The sequence below is a fragment of the Neltuma alba genome, unplaced genomic scaffold (assembly GCF_004799145.2).
Source record: "Neltuma alba isolate B1F8T4 unplaced genomic scaffold, ASM479914v2 tig00011419_pilon, whole genome shotgun sequence".
Taxonomy (NCBI): Eukaryota; Viridiplantae; Streptophyta; class Magnoliopsida; order Fabales; family Fabaceae; genus Neltuma; species Neltuma alba.
Genome location: NW_021636103.1, coordinates 531,334 through 547,304, shown reverse-complemented (window position 1 = coordinate 547,304; position 15,971 = coordinate 531,334). Strand labels below are relative to the sequence as shown.

The window sequence follows — 15,971 nt, the reverse complement described above, 5'->3', positions numbered from 1 at the left end:
TAATTATAGAATGAGACCTGACTTTAGATGACAATAAATTTGAGAGGTAAAAGGATCAAATAACCCAAGTTGCATAGCCTTGATTTTGAGTTAGATAAGTTTGATCCTAATTACATATTGAGAATGTCTAGTTGCATATAAGACCTAATTGCATATCACTAATCCTAAGTATATATCCTTGATCCCAAATTACACATCTTTGATCCCAGTTGTATATTGAGGATGCCTAGTTGTATATATAACCTAATTACATATCACTAATCCTAATTGCATATCATTGATCCTCAGTTGCATATGCTTAATCCTAATTGCATGTTACATATGCCTAGTTGCATATATTTCTTCTGTCCTAAATATAAGACCTTTTTTGTAGTATAAATATACAATACAGAAAGAGTCAGAGTCTTATATTTAGGACTGGAGTAGCGATACTTAATCACATATCACTGATCTCAAGTTGCATATGATTGATGCTAATTACATGTTGAGGATGCCTAGTTGTATATGCTTGATCCTAATTGCATATTAACGATATCTAGTTGCATATAGAATTTAATTGCATATACTAATCTTAATTATATATAATTAATTTCCAGTTACATATGTTCAATCCTAATTGCATATTGCATATGCTTAGTTGTATATAAGATTTAATTGCATATCAATAATCCTAATCACATATCTCTGATCTATAGCTGTAATGATTCATTCTAATTGCATTTTATTAAGAGTATTGTAGTGATTTTTTTTCCTTTTTTTTTTTTTGAAAAGATCTCAAAAATTCAGGACCCATTGTGCAATTAAGTATTAACTTTTTAACCGGAGATTTGTCCCCAATTTTCCTTTAGTTATTTAGTTTGTTATTTGAAATGCATTAATAAAACAATTGGTGATACATCATTAATTTATTAATGTCCTTAAAAAAACTAATAAAAAAATTACAAATAAAATATCAATAAAATTTTATGACGGATTATTATATAGAAGTATTTATAAATTTGGCCAAAAAAACATGGGTAAAAAGGAGAACAAGCCAACATAAATTTAACTTCCATGTCCAGCCCCCTCCATTAAAATCAAGAAACTTCACCCAAACATCCTGACAAAAATTGCTTTAAAATATGCGATTTCCTGTCAGAATTAACGTTGGAGGGGAAAAGAGATAAAAGTAAGAGCAAAGTGATCCCGACTGACACCATTCGTGTGCTACGTGAACTCCAGTCATGAGGGAAAAGAGAAATATACTCAAACCATATATGATATATGCATCTGTTTTCAACTTACAACATCACTCTTTTGGTAAAAAAAACAAAAAAACAAAATTTACAATATCACTCTGTTATAGGATGGCATATAATATAATCTAAAATATATACAAGGCCCTGCACGGAACCAAATAAGCAAGGAGGGAGTCACTAGTGAGTCAGCCATTTCATTCAAGACTCGATCATGTTGAAAGAAAATTTTGACAGTAGCTGGGGAACTCCTGATATGATTGTCCCATATGTCTGCAATATGCCCAAACAAAAGTAGCACAGACACATCAACATGAGACCCCATCCAAAAAATTGCGAGTTAATGTCAAACTTAAAGCGTCACATCTTGTCTAGCCTGAATATCCAATAATATAAATGGAATACAAACACAACCAATCAGTTTGGTGAGCATATAAATCCTTTTTCTGTATTGTCTGTACTTCACGGGCAGCTCAAAATGTCAGAACCACACGTTAAAGAAATAAAATAGGGTACCAATGTGAAACCATCATCACATGCGATAAAATGAACACATGAGGACTAGTTAACCTCAAGTGTTTACATATAATCTTTTGGGGGTCATTTATGCCTAAACCAGGCCAGTGACACACAAGCTAATATCAAATATTCCCAAGAAATTCCAGTCCAGAACAAATTTCCAGCGTACTGCATGGAATACTCAAACATACCCATATATTTTCCATGACTGATAGAAACCCATACCTTGTGATTTTCATGAATTTGGCACAAGGGGACAGCAAGCAGTTTGTGATTCTTAGGCACAATGAACTGTCGTGACTCTGGTAGCTTCACAAGGTAGAGTTTCGTGCACTCCTGCAGTTAAAGGATTTAAGAGAATGAGACATTTTCCCTCATAACTTGTTCAAGAAGCATTTGAATAGCGTACCTTTGGGCTCTTCACATTAGGTGGCAGGTACGGATACAGTAAAGTTTCAAAATCAGGTCTCCACCACATTCCAAGGCATTCGCCCACCTAAATCAAGTAAGATACGTTTCAGCATTTCTATATGCAGTAAGGTTCACAAAAGAAAATATACGAATTTAATACCTCCCATTCAGCCCCATCCCTATCTTCACCAGCATAAAGCTTCCTTGCCAGCTTACGCTTTAATCCATCAATATCTGAAAATTCAGAAACCCCTGACTTTAGCAAGAGCTTGAGAAAAAAAAAATCCCCAGATAATGCATTAACTTTTTAGATTCTATTAGAAAGTTTGCAGTTTGATCCCCTACCTGACTCGCCAGGTCTTAGGCGACCACCCGGGAGTTTAAAGATGGAATTTTTTACTTGTAGCAGCAACAAATGTGGGTGTTTGAACAACTCAACCTGATCCAAGAATGTTACATTCTCTCAGTTCAGAATCATATTCTGAATCTTGACTCAGTATCAAAAGATGTCAATATCTAGTGTTTCAACAGCAAAGCCAGATGACCAGTAATCAAGATGAGAAGTATCAATAAATTCTTCAAGTATAGTTCACCAACCCTAACTTCAATCTTCTATATGAATCTTATATGTTAACCTTCTACAGGAAGCTTGGAAGAGATTATGCAAAGAAAATACCCCACAGGCTTCAAGATGATATCTCTGAATTAGAAATTAGTTTGTGTCTTATATGGCACGGATGCCCACGGTAGAACAGAAAACTGAAGACGACCTTAAAAGAAAACCCATGATATTGCCAAATAAACTGATTTCTCAATCTTGAAGTATGCTCGTTGCACAACTACATCAGGCTTTCTCTATGTCTAAAACCAACTTTCTAGTATGGGATAATAAAACAGTGTGATGAGGTTGCGGAAACCCAGGCCTGGTATCACCAAAATATGGAGATTATAAGGATGTGAAGAATTTACACAAAGAGGGAGCACTAAAAGATTTTAAAGTTGTGATAGTCAATCACAATAACAAGCTTAAGTAATAATTTAGGAATATCCCATTTATTCACACAGCACCTATTTCTATCTTGTTTTCTGATCCAAGTCAGGCAAGGCCAAGTCTCCCCTCCCAGTCCCAAAGGATATAAGAATGCAGGACCTACGTTCTATGAATGAGACTGAGAAACACCTAGATAGCTAAATGAGAAAGAACCCAGCAATCTAAGGTCTCAGCTAAGTCACATAGACGACTCTTTAAATGACCTATATACAAACATTAAATTCGAATTTTTGTTATATCTTTTGTGCACAAGCATCTAGGTGCCTTAGTGATCGAAAATTATTATTCCCACAAATACATCTAAAATTAAGGAGTTCAAATCTTAATTCTTTGAACTTGAAATACTGTGGACAAACAAATGGGCAATACAGAAATTGTAGAGAACGAACCAGCATGACGGCTTCCACGCAATTTCGTATCCCATGAGCAGCATAGCTAAAACGAAAAGGCGGTTAAAAGTTGAAACTGTAAGAAAAGGCTTCCCGACAGAAACGAACAAGGAAAAGAAAAAGAAAACGAAAACGAACTTAGATTTCATTCTCTGAAGACGATCAGCCAAGGTCTCGTCCTTGAAGGCAATGGTATTTTTGGAGCCAAAGTAGTAGCTATTCAAAGGGTATATGTCAAATTCAAGACTCTGATCACTGCTGCCTCCATTTTGGTGCCTGATCACTTCAGTAGCATCCATGCCGGCTTCTTCCCCCATCACCAAAATCAGACAACACCTGTATCTGTTTCGGCTTTTCAGAGCGTGCACTAGAAGAAACTGCTCAAGGCGAGGAAGAGGATGGGGATGAAGGTTGAAGAAAAAGGAGTAGAAATAGACAGGCGACTAACGAAACGAGTCCATTCCAGAAGGGTGATTGGAAAGGCGTTGGCGCGTTCTGGAACGTGGCGTTCCAGAGTAACCTCAAACCTGGGTGGGCGCCACGCGTGCTCTTGGTCAGCGTCGAGGCGCTCCAGGTCAAATCCATTAAAGTTTGAAAAAATTACAATAGAAAATTAAATACCAAAAAATTTCCTTAGATGATCAAATTAATTTGAAATTTTAAAAAATTTCAGAGATTTTACTTGTTTAATTATTAAATTATTATGATTTTTTTATATTCATTGACAACTAAAAAAGTGGTAATTAATAACTTAGGATGTAATGATTAATAACTGTTTTGGTAAGTATTAATAATATATTTTCTCAATATATCAGAAAAATGTAATGCATAAGTTGTTAATATCTGTCGCGATAGTTGTTAATTGTTATACCTTAAGTTAGTAATAACCGTTTTTTTAGTTGTCAATATATACTTTTAAAAAAAATAAGGGTAAGGTAGTACCTAAACAAGTAGAATCTCTAACAATAAAATCTCTTGAGACTTTGAATTAATTTAATAAGTTCAAAGCACATTTTTATATTTGATTCCCTTAGATGAAAGTTTATTGCAATTTTCCCATAAAAGTTTTCAGGGGCATAACAGATGAGAAAGTTGTTTATGTTTATTTGTTGGGCTGATATAAGATTTGGTCATTTAAATTTATTTTTATTTTTCAATTTTCAAATTTTAGGTTTTTGTTTCTCAAATTTCTTTTTATTTAAAATATTGATCCCTATAATCTAATAAAATCTCATACCATTTTACCCTTTGAGGGATCAAAACCCATGGTTTAAAATTTAAGGAACTAAAACCAAAATAAAAACAAATTTGAAGGACTAAAGATTATATTAACCCCCTTTTTTTTTAATGTTCCTCCTAATTTTTTTTTCCACCAGTGTTCCTCCTAATTAAATGTATTAAATGTGAACAAAATTTTACTTTTTTTTTTTTTGCCAGAGTGAAAATTTTTGTTATGCCTTATCAAAATTGCAAGGAAAAAAAAACTACCTTCTATAAACCTTGTTTATAAATGAAATCTTATAATTAGAACCGGAGGTAATATTAGAAAAGAGACAAAGATGATAAAAAAAAATTAATCTAATATATTTGTTGTAATTTAGCGGCATGAAATATTTCCTTTCTTAAGTTGGAGATCGTAAATAGAGATAGGAGAGAATTTTTTTTTATTTGGAAATATAGAATTGATTTGAATGATTTACTAAAACGGATAAAAAGAAAGATTAAGTTCAAGTGTTCTTATTTTCTTAAAGACAAATTGGTTGTGGTTTAGTATTCAAATTAATCAATTTCTAGCTCTCGGATAGTTGTTTTTTTTTTCATTAATATAAGTTAATTTGGGCATCGGTTTTTACTTTTATATTTGTTTTTTCCTCATATATTAGTTCTTTATCAATAGAGAATTTTGTTTTTCTTATTATTTATCGTAATATTATATTAGGATTTTAGAGTGCCACACGAATTTTTTAGGAAATCAAAAAAATGATGCCAACTCTAGGCCAAAGAATCATCTTATTCATATAAATAACCATTAAAAACTTTGAATGTAATAAATAACTAGAAATTCTTCCCAAAAAACAAACTAGGAAAATAATGTAAAGAGGAGAAAATATGAAATTTAAATGTTATTGTTGTCTCTCCCATGAGACAAAAGGAAGGGATTAAAATTTTAATCTTGGATATTCATTTTCTATAATATTTACGTCTAATCTTTGCCTCCAATTTGTTACTTAACGGTTTCATTCATTATATGCGTCAGCACCTGGGATTTCAAATTTTATACACCCGTTAATAAGAGTTAATCCAATTGGTAAAGGGTCGGCCCATAATCTAAAAGATTGTGAGTTTGAATTCTACTACCAATGTGAGAATCTTGTTAGTGGATGATCGGTAAGTACCTTTAAAAAGGTGAACAATGACCCTAATAAGTTCTCAAGACCTAATTCATTTGATTTTTTTTTGTAACAAAAAAAATTATACACACATGCGTTGCGTGGGTCCTAAACTAGTTTTATAATAAATATTTCAGGGACTGGCTATTGAGCCATTTAAGAGACTAGCTTTGTGGAGCAGTTTAACATCAACTCCATGTAAAAAACTGTTTCACATAGACGGACGGACGGTGCATGTGCTTTATCTACTCAGATGGCACGATACATCGCTTCCCGAATTTGAATCACCCTCGTCGCCGTCTTCAAGGCGAGTAGTATACAAGGCATACTTCCTTAATTCTATTTATAAAGCTAAGAAAAACATTTTTCTTAATTTTATTTATAAGTTATTTTATTAAAATTTTAGTATGAATGAACTATTTTATTCTTTATTTATTATAGTATAGATAATTATTTTTTAAAAAAAACATATATACTCCTCCGGTCCTTAATATAAGACCTATTTAACTAATTTGATTAGATTAAGAAAGTTAGGTAAGTTAGTTAATTATAAGAAATGTGACACGTTTTTCCTAAAATACCACAATCATCTTTTTTAATACTATCTTCCTCTTCTACTTGATTATAGTTGAAGGAGTATTTATAGGAATAATTTAAAGAAAATTGATAAATATGAGAAATAGGTCTTATATTTATGATCAAAACCAACTCAATAATTGGGTTCTATATTAAGGACTGGAGGGGTATTAAATATGGATAAAATTAAAAAGTTATTATATTTTAATAAAAAATTAATACGGTTTAAGCTTTTTCTTGATCTGTGTGAAATATATTGGAATTGCCTAATAAATAGGAGCATATGAGTATAGTGCTCATATTAGTTCAACCTTTTTCAAAATGTCTAATATTGATTAACAAATTATCGTAACGATGGTGCCTTGAACGGTCAAGAGCTGAGGGTGATGTTACACCGTTATTACTTCAATTGAAGTACGAGAATGCGTTCCATATGGGTATAGACGGAAATAATACTGCAGTAATGGATTGGATCTGTGCTCAGGCAGTTGTTAGAAACAATATACACACTAACTTAGCATGTCTTGTAATTTGCTTAATTAAGTCCATTGCTTTCTTGTGATACCTCCCTCTCTCTCTGGAAAGGATTATTCAGGCATTGACATGTTGATCATGATATCGAGAAATCTTAATCAATTATGAGTTACTTTAAAAGTCTACCAATCATTTTGAAAAAATTTAGGAGTGTTATTCAAATTTAATAATCAATTCCATCTTACCAACGCTATAAAAAGGTTGTATTAGTGTAGAAACAGGTGAATTTAAATTTTTATGAGGAAAAAATGAAGGTATTAATAACAAAAGTTAATTAAAAGATGAATCATGAGGGGGGAAAAAAACAAATGTCATTGGCAGATTGAAAACAAGTGCTGAACTAAACAAGGCTAACCAGGTAAGATCTAAAATATTAGTAAGGATATAATTCCTAAAACAATAAAACAAAAAATTTGAAAAATTGGTGACATGTTGGCTTTGAAATCAATGCAATACAAAAACAGCAAAAATTAACTTTTGTTGTTAGTTTATTAAATGTCATATATTTTAATAAAAATTATCATTATCAATATCAATATAAGTGAGTAAAAGTGTTCTTTTGGTCCTTTAAATCTAAATACTATGTTATCTTAATCTCTATCTTTTCAATTAAATGACAATTTTTTTGTAACAATTAGTCTTATTTCATAATAATAATTTTTTGTAATAATTAGTCTTATTTCAAAAATTAAATTTTATATGTGAGCATTTGAAAATATTTTCCCTAAAATCTAAAGCTTTAATATTAGAATTTTTTTAATGGCTTTAATATTAAGACTAAAAAATACTTTATAAAATATTATACAAGGTTACAAAATCAAAAATATAAGTGTACTTTTGCCATATTTTATATCAAGGTTAAAGTATATATTTGATTCTTTAATTTTATATCAAATTTTAGTTTTGCCTTTTAACTTTAAAAAGCATATTTTTAGTTTTTTTTAATCTTAAAATTATTAGTATTAAATAATAATTTTTATAATAGTCATAGTTATTTTGAAAATTAAATTTAATATTAACATTTGATAACATTTTATCAACATTTAAAATCTCAATATTATTTTTAAATTATTTTAAGATTAAAAAACTAAAATTATATATTTTTAAAATTAAAATCTTGTGTAAAATTAAAAGAGTAAATGTGTGTTTTAAAGCCTTAAATATAAAACTATAAAAGGCAAATGAAGGCCCAATGTTATATCTATTTGTTAAACCATATAATTGAAAATATCCAATAATATTGGGTTAAGCTAAAAAGAATGCCTCATATAATGACAAATGACATGTCACTCTCCATATGAAATAATCGGGCGTCCAATGGAATAAAAACGTTACAGAATCAAACAAACACCAAAAAATTGGAAAACATTAAGGGTGGGTTATATTACTTCTTTAATATAAAAGTCAGTTTAATATTTTATTTGATTCTAAATATAAGATCCCTAATTTATTTTGCCTCTTATATTTATTTATTTATTTTTAAAATAGACATTATAATTATTACATATATTAGATTTTTCATCAAATAATTGTTCTAACTAATACACATTATTAGTAAAAGTATTTTAGGAGAAATAATATCTATTTATTATAAATAAATAATTTAATAAACTTTATTAATCTACTCAAATTAGTTAAATAATTCTTATAGTAAAAATAAGAAGTAACATATTAGTTTTTTAACTGTTGGGATGGCGATGCTCTTTTTTTAGTATTTTCTAAATGATATTGAATTATAAAATTTTTTTGAATACCATACTTGCAAAATAATCCTTATCCCTTTAATTAATTATAAGTTATTTACTGTATCAAAATACTAGCGGAGATTAATATTAATGTCAACTCATGAAAACATAAAAAATATTTTTTTATTAAATATAGGTATCTTCTACTATCTTATTGAAGGTGATCTGATTCGAGTTGCATTACGCCAGTTTTCCAGGGAGCTTTCGCTGAGTTGGCCGTTGCAGACGTGGGCTCCTTGAATTCGCCCGCTTTATGTGCCAGCAAGTTTTTTTTTTTCCTCCCTCGTTCGAGCCATGTCCATACCCTCTTTTTTTTTTTTTTTTCTAATGAGTATTTTCAATACAATAATGATTATAGAGGGTATTTTATGAAAATTAACATATAATTTTTTTCAAATAATTAACATATTTTAGGGTCATAACCAACATCTCCTCAGGAAATATTTCTCAGATATTTTTACATTTTAACCCAATATCTTTATTTTAATTGTACCTAACCTTTTTTTTTTTTAAGAAAAAATTTACACGGTAATTTAAATAAGGGAGAATGAAAAAAAAAGCTGAAAATTACAAATCCCAAATAAGATTTATTAACAACACTTTATTTGGTATTAACAATATTAAATTTATAAATAATAATAATTTTTTGTTGACATTCCTTATTTAGTATTTACAAATTTTCATCTTTTTTTTTTATCATTTTCCCTAATTCACTTTAATACAATGAATGTCCATTGTTGATGCTGATGCCTTGCCTTATCCACTTATTAGAGTGATTACAATTATCAAACTCTGCCATTTGCCGGTGGTTGGAGACTGTTTATAATATAAAATGTATAGAAGAAAAAAATTATTCATCAGTTTATTAATTCGTAAATTATTTGTTACTTTTTTTCTATCTATATATTGCATTTATGGGATGAAAACCCCTTTATTAAATGAATTTGTAAATTATGCATTTGAAGTTCGGATTTATGGAAGAAGATACGGTGGGCATATGAATTATGTTAAAAATTACACATTAGCAATAAAAAATAACAGCCTAATAAAATAATATATCAACATTGGCAAACAAAAATAAAATAACATATCTAAAGGATAGAAAACCTCGCACGTAACGGCATTCTCTTATATTATTGTACTACTTAATACTTATCCTTTGAATAAAATCTAAGCTAAACTAATTCATTCCCTACTTTAACTTTATATAGAATTTTAATTTGATTTCTTAATGTTAAAATAATATATTGTTAACTTTTTAATGCTAAAGTTATTAATTTTAAATAATAAATTTTTTATAGCAATCATGATTATTTTAAAAATTAGACCTAATATATTAACATTTGATAATATTTTATCATCGTTCAAAATTTTAATATCATCATTTTTCTTAACAGTTTTAGAATTGAAGAATTAAAAAAAATATTTTTTAAAATTAAATGCCTAAATTAAAACTTTACATGAAGTTAGGAAAATAAAAGTATATTTTACCTTAAAATTTCATTTGCAAAATTTTCAAATAACTCTGTTTCATCTTTGGAACAAAAGATATTCTCACACCATCAATTGATTTTTTTTTTCCAGACACTATCAATTGATTACAACTTATAAATGGTTAAAAATGGTATACCATTCAAGGTTAAAAAAAAACAATGTTATATTATTTTAAGTATCATTAACTTAATATTAGTCCAAATATTATAAATTTATTTACTATAAATATTTTTAGACATTAGCCAACTATACAAGGGACAATTCCCCCCCCCCCCCCACAAAAAGGGGCTATCTTATTTTTATTATTTTAGCAACACTATTTAATACAATTTGATTTGCTCGGAATCATTCACATATAAGTTGCAAGTATAACTACTTTGATGTGTGGACAAAAACTGAAGGAGTCAAATTTTTATTTGATAATAAATAACTGAAGGAGTATTTATTATCAAATATTCTAATATAAATATAATATAAGAAAAAAAGCGATGTCACTTTTCATTTTTAAGATAACAAAAAAAATAAAAAAATAAAAACTCATACCTAACGTCAAAGAAATATCCATGAGGAAGCAGCCAAAGTGGAACACAATGCGTAGAGACTAAATAATCAAATTTATTTATTTTTTAAAAAACTTTTTTCAGAAATTTCATAAATAATATTTATCACCAACTTTTTCTTCGTCTTCATTTTTAGTTTTTTAATATGAAAAACAAATTTAGAACACTAAAAGTTAATATAGTTTAGTCAATTCTCTACAGCTCTCAGACCCGGTTGTTTGATGTTGAAGAAGGGGGCTCTCTGCATCAAAAGGAGGACAAATGGAAGGGAAGAAGCACCAATAGCTCATCGCGTAAAACGACTGCCTTGTGCAGAGAAAGAGACATTCTTCTTCATGTTTTAAATATTTTCAGTTCCTTTCTTTCATCCTGGCTGAATTTCCTGCTCTTCCAAGGCAAGTGATTTTTTTTTTTTCCTCTTCCCGAATTGTTCTCAATTTTCTGGTGTTTGTTTAATTCTCAATTGTTTTGGTTTCCCATTGGGTACTTGATTTTCCATCTGGGGATTCCTTAGGTGCTAATGATGAAGTCTCTTTCTTTCTTGGCTCTTTCGTTTCTTAGGTTGACGGAGAATTGGCGAATTCTGATTTTGCCTGTTAATTTTTCCGATCTCCGTATGATTTCTTAATGCTGCATGTAATAATAGAATTTCACTGGAGTTTATATGAACTGGAATTAGGAATTAGGAGAGGTTCACTTATGAATTTGGATATTTGTTTCAGGATAATTCAAGGTTTGTCCCTGGCAGATTGGGTTTTCCTGCAATAATAACAATTTCCCCTTCATATGATCAAATATGATTGATTGAAATATATTGCAATCTTGACTTCAATTCCCCCGTTTCTCATAACATATGAACAGGGTATTTTTGCAATTTTTGGTGTTTTACATTATTCAGATTTTCAAATTAGAAACCCTATCTGGGAAATTTTACATAGTTCAGGATCATTGATATTGCAAAAGAACATTTCTCCAATGCGTAATTGTTGGACATAGTGCTTTAAATTAAACAAATGGAGAACTTGCTGTGCTTCATAGTCCTGCAAGGGTCATTTTTTCATTTGATCCCGTATTGCTATTGGCTTCTGATTAGAACATTTTGGTCCAGCAAATGATGGTCTTCTGTTTATGATTTGCATAGCAGGGATTTTGAGTATCTCTTGAACAGCTGAAGGTTTGTCCTGCAACCTATCCTCTGAATCCATGGAGAAAGGTAATCAAACTTCAATATATTATATTTATAATTCCATTTGTTCAGTTGTTCTTCTGAAAGACAGTTTCATGGTAATTTCACTGTAAAGGATGCAACTTGATACGCTTATAACGCAATTTCACCTTTGGTGTTACAGATGCTAAGGTAGAAGAGACTATTGATTTGAAAAAAGGTGTTGAATTGACAAAAGCAGTCTCTGAAAAGCATCGGGATCTTTTGAGACCATCAGCTCGATATTATTCAATATTTAAAGGTGAAAATCCCTCTCGTTGTTTAATAGGCAAGATATCTGAAATCCAAAATACGCTTTTAAAGGTTTGCATTCTGTTTTCAATTACTCCTTTGTTGTTCTCTGGCATGATTTGCAAGTTATGAGTCACTTATTCCAATTAGATTTCATAGAAAGCTTGGATTAGCATATTGATGGTTCCAAAATATTTAATTCGTCCTCTGTTTTTCTCCTCTTTTAGTGGGGGGCATCACACCGTTATGGGGTTTAATTTGTCTTCTAGAATCTGCTTTAAGACATGTTGTTTTCCAAAACATGACAAAATTGGTAGATATTTTCACAATATAGCTGCTTGCTTCATTTTTCCCCGCGACTGCCTTAGTCCCTTACAGTATGAAGCCCTGGGCCAATTTTTTTATCAGGAAGTTGCCCTTGTTTACAGATATTAAAAGAACCAATGTTGTATCACCACATGATTGCTTGAAGTTTTTAAGTTGAATTAACTTTTGACATGTTATTAGAACCTCTATCAAGCAGCCATGATATGATCCTTGCCTTCCATATTTTTCTTGTTCATTCAAGTATTAGCAGAGAGGTCAGCAAACTTGAGCCTTTCATGTGATGGGGCTTGCTAAAGAAATTAATAAAATCATTGGCCTTTACTAAACTTCTTTCAAGTTGAATTGACCCTTGACACCATTCATAGTATGACTTTTCATAGACCTGGGTCAAGTGTTTCAAGTTAAATGATGTTCAGGCTTCTGTAACAGCAATGCTAACCCTGTAGCAAATGTGTCTCTTTATATTCAACATTTTAATGTTTTGACATCTTTTCTTTATGAGCACTAATTGGTTTTACGGCCAACTGCAGATCGGGAAAAGGGCAAGTATGCCCTACTGAGAGATCCAGAGGATTATCAACAAGGACTTTATGACAAGCCTCTTCCATTTTATGGATGTGGAATTGGATGGTTTTCGTAAGTAACTTTCATCAACTCTCTTTTCCGATTTCTATGTTCTTGTCTCATGGCTGTTTATGTTGAGTTCCAGGTTTCTCTTGGGATTTCTTTGCCCAGTTATGTGGTTTTATGGGACAATTCTCTATTTTCAAAAACATTATCGGAAGGATCCAAGAGAACGCGCAGGGCTTGGAGCTTCTGCAATCGCTGTACATTCTCTCTTGCCCCCCTCTCTCTTTGTCTGTTTGCGTGCTCATATGATGCCCTAGAATGAGATCAATCATATTATTGAAATAGTAAAGCTTTTGAGGTGGAAGAGAATGCAACATAGGGAGGTGGGTTGTGAGCATTCAGGGGGATCATTTCTTCTTTTTCCACCAATTATCTCTTTTCTCTTTTTATCTTTCTCTCTCTTTAGAACACTTTTCAAGCATGTAACTTGGATAATCAAAGTCCATTAAAGCACAGTTGTGTTCTGGTAACCTTAGAAATGTACAGCTGTGTCAGCTAGCTCAACTCGTCTCAGATCAGGCAAAAAGGATGTTGGTGGAACTTGTTTTTGCTATATAAACTTCCAAAACCCCCAGAGAGAGAGAGAGAGAGGGAAGGAGAGAGAAGAGATAGTGAGCGAGGGAGGTTCCATTTTGATGGGATTTTTAAAAGTTCTTTCCTTCATTTGCATGGATATGTTGAACAATATAGATCATCTTTTCACTTGGTACTTTTCTTGGAAAATGATAGCGCAAAATACTTGGAAATTTGATAGCTCAAATGGAGGCAAAACAATGTTAATTTTGTATGAAAATCAAGAAATACAATATTATGTATCCATGGTGGTTTATGCATAACTAGATGAGTTTCCCTTGTATTATACGGAACTTGAAGAATAAGTCACTCTATTCGCAACTTATAAATACTCATGTTTTGTCATTGAATATTGGTTATCCGTTATTAGTCAATAAAATCATACTAGACCAAGAATAATAACTATGCATCCCTGTTGATTACTAAGAGTGACATTTTGATAATCTTGCAGGCACTGTTATGCTTGGTAGGGTTGCTGGTTACGGCAGCCATTCTTGCCTTAAAATTTGGATTACGGCCTTCATAAGTGAAAGTACAGCACAAATTCATATTGGTTACCATTGATTTGCAGCAAAGACTGTGCTTTGTATATAGCAATTTGCAAATTATAGATCAAAATGGCTTTCATATTATGCTTGGGAGTGAGACACAAGATTGCCATCATAAAAGTCCTCTAAAATCTGTAATCTTTTTGTTTTATATGTACTTTTGAAATCCATCTATTATGTGTATGTAAAAGCAGGGTTTTGAGCTGCTCCCCTGTTGTTCCGCCTCAGTGACCTGAATGACAAATCAACAAGTGGCGCTTCCTCATGCCCTTAAATTAGTTCTTCGATTTGATGATATAATAGCAATCATTGCTGATATTGCTGCCAGCCATGATGTTGCGGAAAAATATTTTTCCTAACTGGTAGGTGATACAAGAGAAGACTCTCATTCAGTAACATAAATGGCATTTCGGGTTTGATTATGGTATGGCTCTGAACGAGGAAATAAGCTGTGGAGTCTCCTTGAAATTGTGTTTGGCGGGAGGGAAAACCCTTTCTATTGGCATTCTGGAGGGGTGTTAATGCGGGTCGCCCCTAGCCACTTTGGGCCAAAAAGGCCCGCTTACAGCCGGATTGCAACCTGAGCCTATCTTATTTATTTACCTTTTTCAAAAAAACTATTTTTTCAACCTTTTTATAAAACAGACAAAAAATAATTATTGCGGGTTAGCTTTGGGGTTAGCAGTCTTACTCGTCTTGAGTTGCAGTCATGACAGCGTGAAAAAGGTATGCACTCAGACAGGACGGCTTTTAGTTAACTTGAACCAGTTTAGTTTTGACAAGCTAGCGAGTTGAACTCATGGACAACTCATATTACTGGCTCTTGATAAGTCATTTTAGACTGTTGGTGTAAAAAATGAGTATAAAATTAAGAAAATTAGTTCCAGGCTTTTGCTCTTTCCCCGCGAAAAAGGGCCTTTTTAACCAATTCTATCACTCGAGCCAAAAAAAAAAGAAAAATGTCTACCCTTTAATCATGGATAAACAATGCTAAAATAAGCTAGAGGAATAGGCAAGCACTCCCTTTCAAGCAGGAATCGGTGTTCCCTCCTCATCTGGCAATGAGATACCACCTCCTTCCCCCCCCCCCCCAATTTTCATTAATATTATTTTTTTATTTATTTCGGTTAACTTGTATCTAGCATTCTAAAATATTTTCTAAGCAACACTTATTATCTTAAATTAATTAATTTTTAGTGCATCAAGATTTTTTTTTTAAAGTTAATGAGACTACTAGAAAAATAATTTAGCGTGCTGAATGCACTATCAGTTAATTTATAATATTAGATGTTATTGAAAAATACTTTAAATGCTAAATTTACTAAAAATTAATTAATTTAGAATACTGAATGTTATCAAAAAAAACTACAAAAGATGAATGTACTAAAAGTTAATTAATTTAGGATAGTGGGTGTTACTGAAAAAATACTTCCAAATGTTGGATTCACTAAAAAATAATTAATTTTGGATACCGGGTGTTACTAAAAAATGTTTTAAGATATTGAATGCACTAAAAATTATTAATTTAAGATG

General features: G+C 31.2%; 2 protein-coding genes across 2 annotated transcripts; one reads left to right on the top strand and one right to left on the bottom strand.

Moving 5' to 3' along the window:
• Positions 1–1,230: 1,230 nt before the first annotated feature.
• On the bottom strand, positions 1,231–4,080 carry LOC114713137 (pre-mRNA cleavage factor Im 25 kDa subunit 1). The gene is made up of 7 exons (XM_028897726.1): positions 3,744–4,080; positions 3,606–3,651; positions 2,511–2,604; positions 2,326–2,399; positions 2,164–2,250; positions 1,980–2,090; positions 1,231–1,508 (listed from the first exon to the last, which is right to left on the bottom strand). The coding sequence occupies exons 1-7, from the start codon at positions 3,920–3,922 to the stop codon at positions 1,437–1,439; spliced, it is 663 nt and encodes a 220-aa protein (XP_028753559.1). The 5' UTR covers positions 3,923–4,080; the 3' UTR covers positions 1,231–1,436.
• Positions 4,081–11,148: 7,068 nt separating this feature from the next.
• On the top strand, positions 11,149–14,624 carry LOC114713182 (uncharacterized). Its single transcript, XM_028897777.1, has 6 exons — positions 11,149–11,299; positions 12,049–12,117; positions 12,254–12,370; positions 13,218–13,323; positions 13,397–13,514; positions 14,342–14,624. Exons 2-6 carry the CDS (start codon positions 12,108–12,110, stop codon positions 14,414–14,416), a joined length of 426 nt encoding a protein of 141 aa, XP_028753610.1. The 5' UTR covers positions 11,149–11,299; positions 12,049–12,107; the 3' UTR covers positions 14,417–14,624.
• The last annotated feature ends 1,347 nt before the right edge of the window (positions 14,625–15,971 follow it).

Excerpts from the sequence above, each read along its gene's own strand:
- LOC114713137 (XM_028897726.1), bottom strand. The coding sequence starts at position 3,922 with ATGGGGGAAGAAGCCGGCATGGATGCTACTGAAGTGATCAGGCACCAA. Across the intron at positions 3,652-3,743 it reads CTTCAGAGAATGAAATCTAA|CTATGCTGCTCATGGGATAC; the intron begins GTTCGTTTTCGT and ends TTTTCGTTTTAG. Across the intron at positions 2,251-2,325 it reads GGGATGGGGCTGAATGGGAG|GTGGGCGAATGCCTTGGAAT; the intron begins GTATTAAATTCG and ends TACTTGATTTAG.
- LOC114713182 (XM_028897777.1), top strand. Across the intron at positions 12,371-13,217 it reads ATATTATTCAATATTTAAAG|ATCGGGAAAAGGGCAAGTAT; the intron begins GTGAAAATCCCT and ends GGCCAACTGCAG. Across the intron at positions 13,324-13,396 it reads TGTGGAATTGGATGGTTTTC|GTTTCTCTTGGGATTTCTTT; the intron begins GTAAGTAACTTT and ends GTTGAGTTCCAG.